At 46.8% G+C, this 15,340-nt stretch overlaps 2 protein-coding genes across 2 annotated transcripts; one reads left to right on the top strand and one right to left on the bottom strand.

Annotated features, from left to right (window-relative positions):
• Window positions 1-1,177: 1,177 nt before the first annotated feature.
• F4807DRAFT_465678 (glycoside hydrolase family 2 protein) lies at window positions 1,178-3,497 on the bottom strand (the record flags this gene model as incomplete). Its single annotated transcript, XM_048002303.1, has 8 exons — window positions 1,178-1,337; window positions 1,399-1,823; window positions 1,879-2,299; window positions 2,355-2,517; window positions 2,570-2,639; window positions 2,759-2,838; window positions 2,894-3,362; window positions 3,420-3,497. The coding sequence occupies 8 exons, from the start codon at window positions 3,495-3,497 to the stop codon at window positions 1,178-1,180; spliced, it is 1,866 nt and encodes a 621-aa protein (XP_047848963.1).
• Window positions 3,498-9,089: 5,592 nt separating this feature from the next.
• Window positions 9,090-13,459, top strand: F4807DRAFT_333948 (DNA-dependent RNA polymerase II beta subunit). Its single transcript, XM_047995306.1, has 3 exons — window positions 9,090-11,646; window positions 11,700-12,928; window positions 13,059-13,459. The coding sequence occupies exons 1-3, from the start codon at window positions 9,259-9,261 to the stop codon at window positions 13,219-13,221; spliced, it is 3,780 nt and encodes a 1,259-aa protein (XP_047848962.1). The 5' UTR covers window positions 9,090-9,258; the 3' UTR covers window positions 13,222-13,459.
• Window positions 13,460-15,340: the final 1,881 nt, after the last annotated feature.

Genomic DNA, 15,340 nt, shown 5'->3' with positions numbered 1-15,340 from the left:
ATAAAGGTAAAGGTTTGAAGCGATCTGGAGAGCAAAAAGCTCTCAACGGTAAAACGGTAGTCGTACAGATATAGGAGTTGGGCCTAATATGGGCTATCGATCCACTATTTTTACTATGACATATCATCTCTCACGATTCGAATTCGGACGCGACATATTCCATTCGGTCATACGATAAAATCTTGGAAGATGTCCAGGGGCTTTCCGTATTCTTCGGCGACGAACGCGGAGCACTTCAGGCGACATCCATACGGAATATTTCCCCCAAGTATAGAAAGGTGCGGTCGAATTTGCGACCCTGTAGTTGCCATCTTAAGTACCCAACGGGTATCCTTGGGAGAAAGTCTCGCTTGAAGAGGTTCATAGCTATGCCATAACGTTCTGACTACGAATGGTACAAGATGAAACCAATAGACCAAGCCGCATATAATTAGCAGCAACGACGCCCATCTTATATTACTCAGGTGGGATAGGAATCATGTCCTGTGTAACAAAAAGGGGTTTAAGTTTCGGTTTATTACTTACCCGTTAAACAGGGGAGGGTTGTTTTAAATGTTTGTGGGACAAAGTTGCGGGCTGGAGACGATCTAGGTCAAGGAGTTCTAGAACTCCTAGATAAAGTAGTAGGTTTTGTTTATAAGTGTAGGTACGAGTAGAGGCGATAAATCCACATTTCTTAAGTAACAATTTGCAATAGAGATCCTGTTTCCAAGATACAACAATATTGTACCTATAATTTCATCACAAAAGGGGTTTAGGCATATCACGGCACTCCCCATCCGCTTCATCTAAGTATAATGTGTTTGTACGATAGGAAAGAATAATGGGAAGTGATCTTGTAAACATATGGCAAGATTAATTTTCAAACGTTCCATCGATTAGTTCCAAGGTTATCATTGGAACATTGAGACTATCCAAGTGAATGAATAGCACTGAATGCGGTAGTCTGCAGATCGAGTGTTTTGATAGATAGATACCTACTAAATTATAGGTAGATTTCAAAGTCATGATCCTCTTTGATCTCACAAGGAAACACTATCATAAGTTAGGACATCTCGTAGAAAATATCTTAGATTGATAGATCGCTCTCGGGTTTATATTCTCGTGTAGTAAAATAATACGCAAGAAGGTCTGACTATATAACATATATACTAGTATGCGTCTATATCTCTTTTAATCACAAGGCCATTCTCCTCTTGGATGCCTTGCCGCCCCTGGTTGCAGCTGTGTCGTACAGGGCTTGGATATCTGATCGCCACTGGTTCCTGTCAGTGCGTTGTATCCGGCGGTCGTAGGTGAGGAACCCGTTGACTTCGCCCTCGACATCTGTAGTTTGACTTGGGTGGCATTAGCTACAGCTCATCCCTGAAGTAAAGATGGGTAGAAAGATTAACTTACGTCCAAACAGCTGCCGAGCAAGCGTATCTCTCGATCTGGTCACGTAGTTCGCTCAACAAGAGATGGCCGCGGTAGTTGTAGGCGTCGAGATCCAGGTCGATCTCGTACGTCTGGTTGATAGAGAGGAATGCGTCGTTTACTTTCCATAGGTGGTCCGCAGAAACGTTGTGGCCTATTCCACCAAATTCGCCTTGGATGGCAATTCGCTGATGGTCGTAAGGAGTAGAATCTATGGAATAAAACGGCGTCCCACATTGCGGGTTCGCGTAGTGATGGTTATCATGCCAATCACCGGCACCGTGGTCATGCCACCCGGTCGTGGCGTCGACGAATCTCGTGGGGTCTAGTTCTCTGATACGAGTGGTAATGTTGAATTCAGGGTAGTACCCTTCTGTGATTTGACCCCATCCTTCATTGTAAATGACCTTTTCAATGTAAGCCGTAAGATACTTCTCATTTCAGAACTGTTACGCTACTCACCCAGGTGTAAATACTTGGATAATTCTTGTGCTGCTGGATGAGAATGTTCAGTTGACGTTCCCAGTCAGTTTGCTGGTCCGCATCAGGCGTTCGTAGAGGCATAGACGGCATATCTTGAATGAGCAGCAAGCCCAGTTGGTCGCAGGCCTGGTAGAAGAGGGCATTTTCAACTTTGATATGCTTTCGAAGCATGTTGAGGCCCAAGTCCTTGAGAACCTTCAGATCGGAGACCATAGCCTCCCGGTTGGGTGGGGTGTAAATGCCATCAGGCCAGAAACCCTGGTCAAGCGTACCAAACTGGAAGATGAATTCGCCGTTGATCAATGGTCGCTTCACACCTTCTATCTCTCCAATGGAGAATGTTCGGAATCCTGTATAGGAAGTTACGGTATCGTCTCCTAATTTGACGGTGATGTTGTAGCTATACGACGAGTCAACATCTGAACCACACAAGTGTTACGAAATGCTGTACGTACAGTGTTGGCGAATCGGGGGACCACAAGTCTGGAGATTTCACGACAAAATCGAATGGCTGGTTCGCGATACCCTTTGCAGAACCCACGACCTTGCCATCATTGTCAAAAACTGAGATGACGACCGGATCGGAACCTTTGCAGGATGTCCCAACGGTAACATTGACTATGGTAGCGCATTAGCATCCGGCAAATTGTGTCTATTTCGAAAAGTTTACCTTGCCCAGACATGTCTGCGATAACATCAAGTTGGGTGATATGCGATTCCGGAACCGACTCAAGCCAAACCTGCGATGGCATAATTAGTGTCATGCTTCTCCGTGGGTAAAACCCAAGTTTTCGAGAAGGAAGCTTCGAATAATGGTTCCTTTTTGAAACATGACGGGCATGCATCGAGACGAACTCACCGTCTGCCAGATGCCCGTGCAGGGCGTATAGAAGATATGAGAAGGCGTACGGGTCTGTTTTCCAACAGGGTGCATGTAACCTATAGAGGACGCTAGTGAGTGTAGGTTCTAACGGAAACGACGCGGTGACTATACCTAGGGCGTCCGTAGGGTCGAATACGAAAACATGGAGTGTGTTGTCGCCGCTGGATTTGAGATACTTTGTGATATCGAAGTTGAAATGCCAGTAACCGCCAGTGTGTGTTCCGACAAGTTCACCATTGACGTAAACAGTCGCTTCATAGTCCACAGCTTCAAAATTCAGCATCACCTTATTGCCGCTCTGTGTATATCCGTGAGGAACATTGAACTCGGTCGTATACCACGAATAAGTCTGGTTCAACTTCATTACACCCGAAAGAGCGCTTTCAATACACGACGGGACCATTATATCGTGTTGAAAGCTGTGGCTCTCTGGCAAGGCCTCGCCTGGGTAAGATGCCTTCTTCCACTTCCAGATTCCGTTTAAGTTTTGCCATTGAGACCGCTGGAGCTGTGGTCGTGGATACTCCGGCCAAGGGTTAGTCCCTACCGAGTAAGTCCAGTCAGTGTCAAGCGGGCCAGTCTACAGAGCGTAAGTTTTTGTTCCTCTCGCAGTATTATCAGTCAAGGACGCGCTGACCTGAACCTCATATCCCAATGCTAAATTACCTAGCATTGGGACTAGGGTTAGAATACTTGTAAACAGATTGGACCACATCTTTGTTCACTTCCACGTTACGGCCTTGTAGCTTGGTCGAAGGAAGTTAGACAAGCCGCCGGGGTATAAGAGCGACGAGACGACTCGTGATAGTTGGAGGGGGGTCTAACGAGACTAGGAAGACACTCGTCTAAGTCAATTGACTAGTCTGGAAGATCAACCGCAGTATAAATACTAGATTTCCAAGAGCACGATATGCCTATCAAAGAGCTTCACGTCGAAGCTACGCGCGAGTTGCGGTAGGGATTCTCCGCATTGTGTACAGATTGGAATGTTGCTCACCTTCCTAATCTTGATGATAAACAGCATCGATTACCTTGGACGCAAGTACGTACATGGAACCACTTGGCCTAGGCAAACATAATAATAAACGAGAGACATGGTGACAATTTAGCGCCGTCACCGCTAAGTCAGAAAAAGCTTAGTATTCGTCCATACGACCTGTTGAACTCCTTGTGCTTGCAGCTGCAAGCAGAGCTTGGCTTTGTCGCGTTCGTGTGCTGGTATGTACGAGAGGTGGTGTAACAGCTGATCTAGCGAAGCTGTGTACGTTCTACGATAGTTGGGCGATCTTATATCGGCCTTGTTAATCTCCTGTCGCTAAGCAGATCACTCTCTGGGGCCCCAAAGGTCGGTGACCGTCAGTCAGCGCCGGTTCGAGGGAGATCTTTGAACAGGGTCGGAATCCAATAGCGACTTTCGGGACTTGGTCACATATCGCCCGTGTCCGTGCCCGTGCCTCCCTAGTAGGTACGTACGATAGCTCGTACCGCGTATGTATCGTCGAAGTTACCAACCCTCATTGCATAGTTCTGTAGGACAAGCAGCCATGCGGCGCACGGCACAACATTGGCCAAGATATGCGGTCCTCGGTTAAAGTAAAGACGAGTTTTGGTGGAGATGAGTTGTACGACGCCGTCCAGTAGAGGGCGGTACATAAGGCGTACACAGGGCTTCCGCTCTCACCGGACTGCCGGGTCTCACTAGCGTAGGAATAAGGAAATGAAAATTCAACAACGGCCTTGGAACGTCGAAATAAGACAGAATACCTAAATGACTTAGGGTCACGAGCGCCGCAAACTTAAAAGGACCGAATCTGATCTGCATTAGCTCTCATAGGTTCCATTATTCTCGCTTTGTACTTCGTGCTGCGTATGTTGGTGCCGCTGCTACTTCCGTCACCATAGACCTATCATGCAGGTGCCGCAATATAAGGCTTTCAAGCAAGGTATCTAGGACAACAGTTCGTGGCGGACATCTCCCGAGACGGTGTAGAAAAAGTCTGGGGTTAATGATCAAACACGCCCTCGATTGCCGAGTTGAACAGTTGATTAGAACCCCCTTACATGTAAGCTCGATAATGTGATCCGGTCTGCCCGGTTTAGCTCGACTTGGCTGGGTAAACAATGACCTGAGAAACTATCAGAGCGTCCACAGACAAAAAGAAGTTTGTATGAATGAATCATCGTCACGGTGAAAGCGGGGTTCATTCATCGAGACCGGGACAGGGAATGAGTTGATAGGATTCTCAAGTTAAATTGCCCCGGCGTTCAAGGTTCCCATGTATGTACTTGTCTGCCTGTGCATTATATAGCTCAGTAGCTGACTTTCAAGTAGGCTGAGAGGCTACATGTGCATACATGCTGCAATGTGGGGGTCCATCTAAGATTGAAGTTGAATTGGAGAAGTCCATGCAATTGACAGAAACAGAATTTTAGAAACAAAACAAACCGACGGCAAAACGAGGGACGGGACGGGGAAGCTAGGAACTCTAAGACTCGGCAGTTTAACAAGTGACAATGTTAAAATAAGAAGCAAAGTGGGGAATAATGAGGAGGTTCTTAAGCAAATATTGGGGTTCCCCGTTGAAGTTACCTCCTAAAGTTAGTTCTCCGTCTATTTTGTGCGGGGTCCCCAACTTTTTTTTTTTTTTTTTTTTTTGGTAGTGTATCCATGTATTTCCCCCCCTTATTTTATGGTTACATGGGAATGTTGCATGGAAACAATCCAATGGTACCCGACACATATATCTCTGCAGAGATACCTAGATACACGATATGAACTAGGCAATAAATCCGGTAGGTCGAGATCTCGTTAATTTAATGAACGTGACGTGTAATTCTAGAACGGCCAGGAACCCAGGAAAACATTTCGCGGCACGTGTACTATGTGGTGTAATAAAACCCGCCCTACATAGTACAGCAAATTCCTCCACAACAGCTCACGAGTCACAGCAACTTTCCAAACTGCCGGAAAACCGCGGGGTCGTGCAAATGCTCCAAGATCATAGGTCAATCCGAAATTAAACATTCAAATACGCAAATAAGAAGGAATGTGACTAAGCCAATCATATGTAGAGCACATATCCGTCGCGATCCAGATTATATAATCTCACAAACAATACTCACCCCTAAATGCCGTAAGCGCGTAGCAAATAGCAAATATCAAGTGAAATGAGCTGTCTATGCAAGTTCGCTAACCTAGGATCTTTTGCATTAGACTCGAGTTTCGAGGTAACGTGGAGAATAGTTAGTCTTAACTGCCTAGGTACGTGTATTCTGCCCACATTCTCCACAAGCTTCTCCGCATCTGACAGCCTTGAAGTGACATGACTTTAAGCTAACTGATCCGTGGGATGCTTGTCACCGACTACGGCAGAAACGCCATCCATCCCGAATCTAAAGAAATCTCAAGATTGTGCCAACTTTAAGAAACGCGAGCGTACTACGTATTGGTATGTATCAATCCTCGTCTGTTGGTAAGAAGATAGGTACGTATATTAAACTAGATTCCCTTTCGAGCATCACTAACATCATAGAAATTGGTAGCAAAGAAGATAATCGCCAATTCTCTTATGATTTCCAACATAAAACAGGAAGTATGTCGTGTATACGGATTTCCTCTTCAGGCCGCAATACCAGACTGAAATTTCAGTGAAAACTGACGCGTACACATCAGGATCAAAATCGCTCATTATTGGCTATGTCACTAGGTGTCATTTCTTGGGGGATAGATGCCTCCTCTTCAGGCAAATGTACGATTATTCTTCAACATATTCAAATTCTCTAAAAGTTATTATCTCAAGATAGTACACTAAGGAATTTACATAAAAGAGGACAGTGGGGTTATGTCGTCAATAACTACGATGGACGTTTAAGTAGGTACCTATTCATGTAGGTGGTTTATCTTAGTGAGTTGCGCTATGGTAGGTCCATATCAAATCTCATACCACCACGTCAATACCAAGAGCCTCACGAAGATCTTCGTTGATCTAGACCCCTCATACAGCGTAGGGCTGAACTGCATATTCATTGGAGGGGGTATGGTGATTATTGTTAGCTGCTTTTAGAAAGCTAGTTCATTGGTTATTCGATATGCAGCATCCTACTCATCGTACCGGCAATCTTCCACGAATTTTATTTCTTCCCCTTTCCCCTTTTCCCTTTTCCCGAGTCGATTATGTTCGATAAATCCTTGATTCCCTACAGGTACCTATTAAGTTATGGTAAAATCCACTCATCAAGGTTACTAGATAATCATACCAGAGCGTCGTCCCGAAAGGCGGCGTTGCCTTAGGTGGTAGCCAGAATTGGGGAAATTTGTAGGAGTCGGCCGTGAGCGGGAAAAGGGGGAGCTAGGTATCATTTCGTTTAAAATCGTCGCTTGAATGATCGAGTAGGTCAATAATCCTCGCTATAAACACATACATACCTAGTCAACAATTATTTTATTCATGTATGAATCACCCCAATCGACGTACTACAAACCCTCAAAACACACCTGACGATTATCTAAGAATCTCGTATGATGGTTAAGGGGTAGGGTAAAATAAACTACTGCGGCGAGCATGGGAAAATCCACTAATGAGCTTCCCCCTAGCTATCAAGTCGCCTTCAACTCTCATTTACTTCTGCCCACCGGATACCTTTTGAAAGCCACGAACCGTATTTTCCGAGCTTTCCTGACGCATCCAAAATACTAGGACGAGCGCGGAAATCTGTGTCGCTGAGTACGAGTTGGTCTATCGCTGATATGTCGAGAAAGCGTCTATCGTAATGAAGACCTAGGATAGGAAAGCATAGTCCACTTGGTCGGAGGATGAAGTCTAATTCCTCTAATTCAAGATCGTGGTACATTCATACCTACGGATAATGCTCTTTTTCATATCATTCTAGGACAAATCACCAAGATATCCCTCCTGTGGGCTGAACTCCGACGCAACCAGGCTTTACCCGACTGACCACTCCGACAAAATAGACCTCTGGCAGTGTTGAGGCCACGCGATATTAGTCGGCAAGGACTGTACTAGAGATGGAGTCATGATATGAAAAATTAGCAAGGTAAACATGAGCACTACCACAAGTCCGTCAAGTGAACTTCAGGGACATAGTAAGTACTAGCTAGAGATCCTTCACGACCCAGGTTTTTCTGTAGCTGGTTCTGTGTAAGTCCAACCCTATGAACAACAATCACAGTATATCGTGGGAAGGAGCAGCAATTATGAAAGTCCAAAGTCCAAAATCTAGTATGTGGCTGCGTAGAGGTGGTCGTCGACCAAGACAGTAAGGAAAAGGAGAGGACCCATTTAAACTCTTAGCAACATGTCAGCAGTGCATTGAAAGAAAAGCGATGCTTTTGGAGATGAAGGTGATGAGAAACATGCTAGGATCACATCGCCGGGCGTATATTTCTTGCTAATCTGTTATAAAATCGAGAAAACCCCGGTGATATCTGATCCGGAGATATCTTGGTTGTACTTTAATTGACGTAATTACCTAGTGTTAAGTGCTGTGTAGTGGGTTGGTCCGCTAAATATTCGCCATGGAGGTAGGTTATCTAATTCAATTTATGGGGCACAAACCTGCTATGTACTGGATATTTGCACCTTTAGAGTGAAATCTCCAGAAAGTCCTAAATTCGCACACAGAGAAACTCCATTGTTGGAAACCGGATCTTACCCATACCTGGAACCCACAAATCACCAAAATATCGATTTTTTTCCGCAACACCCATCAATGCTTTCTTCATCTCCTCATCCACACCTACCACACCCACCCATACCAAGTACCTAGGTGGTGGGTCTGCAGTTTCTTTATCGATAAAACACCCGGATCAATCCTAAAGAGGCTAAGACAAGACGGGATTGAAGCTGCATTGCGCCAATCTAATTCTAGACTAGCGCTAGTTTTGCCACCTCTCGAGTTGCTTTGAGTGATTGATCAGCCTCAACCTTGTAAGAGCCTCTCCAACGAAAAACATCATCCAACATCATCCACACTTTTCCCGTCTTTTGATTTCAACCACAACACACATCCAGAAGTCAACAAAACATCGAGTTTTGTTGATACAGACGGACTGTGGTGGGTCTCCCATCACCTTCAATGCATTTGATGCAGGTTTACACCGCAGGACGTGTCGCTGACTTGTTCTATTAATCCAGTGTGACCACGCGATCGGGACGCGCTCCTTTCGCCTCCCCATCAATAACTGCGAATACTACTTTTCTCCAGCACTGGCGCTTTTTTAGGCGTCGTTAATTGTTCTTGGCAACAAGATACCTTCATTCTTTTTTTGCCCGCGCCTTGATAATAACCTTCGGTCGCCTTTTGTCTACTCTCGATCTCTAATTCACAGATTCTTTCGTAATCTTTCTTTACCACACCTTTCGTATTCCACGCCACCGAGTTCGCAATACTTCTCCGTCATAACCACCTATCGAAACCGACTTATTCAATTGAATCGTTGCGGAATCATCGCCACTATGGCAGACTACGATGAAGAATACGAGTATGAGGAGGAGTATGCTGACGAGAACATCATTACGCCGGAGGATTGCTGGGTCGTTATCGGCTCTTACTTCAAGAAGAAGGGCCTAGTTTCTCAACAGATCGACTCTTTCAACGATTTTCAAGAGACGACCATTCAAGAGCTAGTCGAGGAATATTCTCAGATTAGTGTCGATGAACATAATCCGCCTTCTGCGGATGGTCGGGCCATTGCGCTTCGAAGATATGATCTCAAGCTTGGTCATGTAACCATCGCGCGCCCTATCGCTATGGAAAGCGATAACACCTCCGGTCCTCTACTTCCCTACGAATGTCGCGACCGAAACATGACATATGCTGCTCCCATCTACGTCAAGGTTGATAGTAAGGTGACTGCGTGTATCGAACAGGACATCCCTCTGCACGAGATGGATGAGGAGCAGCAGGCAGAAGCGCGCAGCACCGGAAAACACCCGACCCGCCTGGTTTGGGAGCCCGAGGAGAATGTGCTAGAGACCCCCTCCGCCGACAAGGGCAAGGCTGGTGATCAGATCTTCATCGGCAAACTTCCTATCATGGTCAAGTCCAAAGCGTGTCACTTGAACGGCGAGCCCGACGACGAGTTGTTCCTATTGAACGAATGTCCCTACGACCAGGGAGGTTACTTTATCATCAACGGAAGCGAGAAGGTTCTGATCGCTCAGGAGCGATCAGCTGCCAATATCGTTCAGGTCTTCAAGAAGGCTCAGCCGAGTCCGTTTTCTTACACCGCAGAGATTCGAAGTGCCCTCGAGAAAGGATCGCGGCTCATCTCATCTCTGATGTTGAAGCTATACACGAAGGGAGATGCTTCCAGAGGAGGATACGGCGAGACTATTCATACTACCTTGCCGTTTGTCAGGGCTGATCTGCCGATTGCTATCGTCTTTAGGGCTTTGGGTGTTGTTAGTGACGAGGAAATCCTGAACCACATTTGTTACGACCGCAACGACAGCCAGATGCTTGAGAAGCTACGTCCTTGTATCGAGGAGGCCTTCTGTATCCAGGACCGAGAGGTCGCTTTGGATTACATTGGAAAGCGTGGCAGGGATTCGCACAACGTAGCCAGAGATCGTCGTATCAGAGCGGCGAAAGACATCCTGCAGAAAGAGATGCTTCCCCACATCTCTCAGAGCGAAGGTTGCGAGACCCGAAAGGCGTTCTTCCTGGGCTACATGGTTCACAAGCTTCTTCAATGCTCTCTTGGCCGACGCGACACCGACGATCGTGATCACTTCGGCAAGAAGCGTTTGGATCTTGCCGGTCCTCTCCTGGCTAAGCTATTCAGAAATATTGTTCGCCGACTAGTGCAAGAGATAACTCAGCACCTCAAGCGCTGCATCGACGGGAACAAACGTTTCCAGATTGAACTTGCCGCCAAGCCCGCCATTATCACCAACGGCTTGAAGTACTCGCTCGCTACGGGTAACTGGGGCGATCAAAAGAAGGCGATGAGCTCGACTGCCGGTGTATCGCAGGTCTTGAACCGCTACACTTTCTCGTCGACCCTTTCTCATTTACGACGAACGAACACGCCCATCGGAAGAGATGGAAAGCTAGCCAAGCCACGGCAGCTCCACAACACTCACTGGGGTCTTGTCTGTCCGGCAGAGACTCCCGAAGGCCAGGCCTGTGGCTTGGTGAAGAATCTATCCTTGATGTGTTCTATCAGTGTTGGAACATCGACAGATCCTATCGTGGACTACATGATCACTAGGAATATGGAAGTCCTGGAGGAGTATGAACCGATGAGATATCCCAACGCCACTAAGATCTTCCTCAACGGCTCCTGGATCGGTGTACACCAGGACCCTAAGACCCTCGTCAGGGACGTTCAGGCCCTCCGTCGAGCCAACCAGATACCTGCTGAGGTCTCGCTGGTTCGTGATATCCGAGACCGTGAATTCAAGATCTTTTCGGATGCCGGTCGTGTGATGCGCCCCCTGTTCCGCGTACAACAGGAAGACATCGCCGAGCAGGGCATCGAGAAGGGCACGTTGGCTCTTACCAAGCAGATGATCAAACGTCTAGAAGCAGATGTCGATCTGGACCCGGAGAGCGAGGCGTACTATGGCTGGCAAGGTCTAGTCAACGAGGGAGTTATCGAGTTCCTCGATGCGGAAGAAGAGGAGACTGCGATGATTTGCATGACGCCGGAAGATTTGGACACCTACCGTATGACCAAGCTTGGGTATGAGGTGTCCCAGGACAACGGAGATGAGGTGAATAAGCGACTCAAGACTAAAATCAACCCGTCAACGCACATGTATACCCATTGCGAGATCCATCCCAGTATGCTCCTGGGTATCTGCGCAAGCATCATTCCATTCCCAGATCATAACCAGGTATGTGATGTGCGTAAAAATGTTGCTTTTTCGCTACTAACCATGGTACACAGTCTCCCAGAAATACTTACCAATCGGCTATGGGTAAGCAAGCTATGGGTTTTTTCCTCACGAATTATAATCGTCGTATGGATACTATGGCGAACATCTTGTATTACCCGCAGAAGCCGCTTGGCACAACGCGTTCGATGGAATTCTTGAAATTCAGAGAGCTTCCAGCCGGCCAGAATGCTATCGTTGCCATTGCTTGTTACTCTGGATACAACCAAGAAGACTCCGTCATCATGAACCAGAGTAGCATAGACCGAGGTCTCTTCCGAAGCCTTTTCTTCCGTTCCTACAGCGACTGTGAGAAGCGAGTGGGAATTAATACGGTCGAGACATTTGAGAAGCCGTTTAGATCAGATACATTACGTCTCAAGCAGGGAACGTATGACAAGCTAGACGACGACGGAATTATTGCTCCTGGTGTCAGAGTTCTAGGAGAAGATATCATCATTGGAAAGACGTCGCCTATCAACCCGGACAATGAAGAGTTGGGCCAGCGCACGAAGGTGCACGTCAAGCGTGATGCATCTACGCCTCTTCGAAGTACCGAAACTGGTATTATCGATCAGGTCATTCTTACCACAAACCAGGATGGTTTACGATATGTCAAGGTGCGAGTGCGAACTACCAAGATTCCGCAGATTGGAGATAAGTTTGCATCTCGCCACGGGCAAAAGGGAACTATTGGTGTTACGTACAAGCAAGAGGACATGCCTTTCTCTAGGGAAGGCATTGTTCCTGACTTGATTATCAATCCCCACGCCATTCCTTCGCGTATGACGATTGCCCATTTGATCGAGTGTCTGCTTAGTAAAGTCTCTACCCTTAAGGGAATGGAGGGAGACGCTACGCCGTTCACCGACGTTACTGTTGATTCGGTATCCAACCTCCTACGTGAGCACGGATACCAGTCTCGCGGGTTCGAGATCATGTACCACGGCCATACCGGACGCAAGCTTCGAGCTCAGGTATTCTTCGGGCCCACATATTACCAGCGTCTGCGACATATGGTCGACGACAAGATCCACGCGCGTGCCCGCGGTCCGGTGCAGATAATGACGCGCCAACCTGTGGAAGGTCGTGCAAGGGATGGAGGTCTCCGTTTCGGAGAAATGGAACGTGACTGTATGATTGCTCACGGCGCCGCCTCTTTCCTAAAGGAACGTCTCTTCGAGGTATCAGACGCCTTCCGAGTACACATCTGCGAAGTCTGTGGTCTTATGACGCCTGTGGCGTAAGTTCTCTCCCCTTTCTCTCTCTCTCTCTCTCTCTCTCTCTCTCTCTCTCTCTCTCTCTCTCTCTCTCTCTCTCTCTCTCTCTGTTTTTGCGTTTGTCAAGAGTAAATACTGACAGAAGTGTTTTAGCATCTTGAGCAAGGGCTCCTTTGAATGCCGTCCATGCAGAAACAAGACCAAGATCGCGCAGATCTATATCCCGTATGCCGCGAAGCTTCTGTTCCAGGAGCTCATGGCTATGAACATCGCCACTCGCATGTTCACCGACCGCTCTGGCGTCAGTATCCGTTAAGAATGACGAAGAACATAGCCGGAACATTGGGCGGCGGGTGTGACGGGGTTTCCGGGGCGGCAAATGACGAATCAATCAGATGGCTCGCTCACGTGTAAATGCATATGGTTGGCGTTTTTCTCTTTCGTATCTTCCCACATGCAAGCCGATATCCATCAGGACACTATTGCAATTATAGGTTTGCACATTAAGGCGTCAAAGGTTACAGGCTTCAGTATGCCTCGAGAACGGGTCCCCAAAAATCAGGTAGTCTACGTAGCTAAAAAGAAGAGCTGGTAGCTAATGTCCCAATGTTTTATTGGCCGGTACAAGTTGATTGTGAAGTACGGAAATGAGTTATAGAAGTCTATGTTCGCTTTATTGAGTGCTCTATGCTGTTTATGTTACTTACAACCTTCAAAGCTGAAGCGACGAGCCCAGCAGTATGGAAATAAGTGGGTGATTAACTGATTAAAATCATCAGAAGCTCATAGTGCTAGTGGTCATAACGATCCAGCTCGACGACCTGGTTCCGACTATTCAACTCGTAGTGATCTGTCCAAGTCCCTTGCGAGAGCTCCATATATCCCGTTTTATTCCCAAGACCTTTCTCGTACGTTGGTTCTAGGGCCCTAGAGTCGTGATCCGTCCTGCGTTCTTCCTGCTCCTGCTCTTGCTCTACTCCTAGCCTGTCACTGGTATCACGCCGGGCACTCCCCAGTCTTCGGCCGGACCACCGCATGACCATTAAGATGTTTCCGACGAACAGACATACGACAGCTATTAGTATACAAATTCCGACACCGAATCTCCCTACAGCGTCATCAAAGATTCTGTTCTTCGGCGCATCCTTTAGCTTCGAGAATAAGTACGTGTAACGTTGTCAGCCTACAAAATAATTGGCAGCACAACGAGCGAGATATGTCTGCGCAAGAATACGGAGGACACGAATATGAAGGAAAACGCAGTTACCAGGGTGTTGTAGGGCCATGGCCTGAATCAACCGCTTAGAGTCGGATGTCGCCTGGGTCGAGTCTAGTGATGACATCTAAGGGGTAAGAGATATCGTAACCCATGCTTGGGGATGTGCGAGCATCTTCCTGGGGTGTTTAGATTCTTGGAGATGTTAGCTATACGCACATACGCGTATTCCTAGGCCACAAATCCAAGAGGCCCTCTACGATAGACCAGGAATGTTTATGTTGGTAGCTACTGGGTAGATAGTAAAAGGGTGGTCTTGGTCAATGCGTCCTTGCGTTCTCTCGATCGCGACTATCGCGAATTGGCACACAGATCGACGGATCTTAATACAATAGCTGATCTACACTATGAGATCGAGGTTTTAGTTAAAGATTACCTAGTTGCGCGTTTCATAGTTAGTATAAATTTTCTTCGGTGAAAGCAAACAGTGTTAAGGGTAAGATATCATCATGCAATACTACAGCGTCAATATGCCGGATGTTTATATCGCGAATGTTGGTGAGTTGCGGCACAAGTAGAAGCTGATACGCCATTCATACACCCCTAGATAGCAGCAGGGCTCAATCGTTGACTAGGTAATCTATATATGTAGCTTCAATTTTGAAATGCACCTTGAGATAAAAGCGTAATAGGATTGATTTGAGAAAATATGGAACTTCTTAAGAGGTATGTACGCTGAATAGCTTCACTCCGGTATGAGAACTTCTCGAAATAGTCCTCAAGTTCAGTTTTGACCTATCAAGGCTAATAACGATTATATTCAGAAGGCGAAGAGACAACCCACTGTGTGCTTCATCTTCGTGCTAGAACATCGCCCCTTAAGACAGGAAGGGAGCCTTCACATACCTAGAGTAAGCAATCAACTTGCCTTACCCATTGCCCACTGTTTCAATTGTATATTTACTAGCACCGTTGGTCGGATACTCTATCATTTGTCTATTCTCCATCAGCTGTTCGACGTGACCTAAACGGTGTGGCTTAAGTGCCTATTGAACGATTCATCCTCCAATCTTGCTCTACAGAAACAATTAGGATCAGGTCGGCCTCATTGCAGAGGACGACAGTCAGAAATAGTATGGCGTTTTTCAAGGTAGATCGAGGGTTTTATTACTAATGTAGAGGCGGCACTGAGGGCCAATGAAGTGTCATCACGAAGGGA

This window comes from Annulohypoxylon truncatum (genome assembly GCF_022578515.1).
Source record: "Annulohypoxylon truncatum strain CBS 140777 unplaced genomic scaffold F4807scaffold_57, whole genome shotgun sequence".
NCBI classification, from domain to species: domain Eukaryota; kingdom Fungi; phylum Ascomycota; class Sordariomycetes; order Xylariales; family Hypoxylaceae; genus Annulohypoxylon; species Annulohypoxylon truncatum.
Note: the sequence above shows the minus strand (reverse complement) of the source record. Positions and strands in the feature narration are given on the sequence as shown.

Excerpts from the sequence above, each read along its gene's own strand:
- F4807DRAFT_333948 (XM_047995306.1), top strand. The coding sequence starts at position 9,259 with ATGGCAGACTACGATGAAGAATACGAGTATGAGGAGGAGTATGCTGAC. Across the intron at positions 11,647-11,699 it reads CATTCCCAGATCATAACCAG|TCTCCCAGAAATACTTACCA; the intron begins GTATGTGATGTG and ends CATGGTACACAG. Across the intron at positions 12,929-13,058 it reads GGTCTTATGACGCCTGTGGC|CATCTTGAGCAAGGGCTCCT; the intron begins GTAAGTTCTCTC and ends GAAGTGTTTTAG.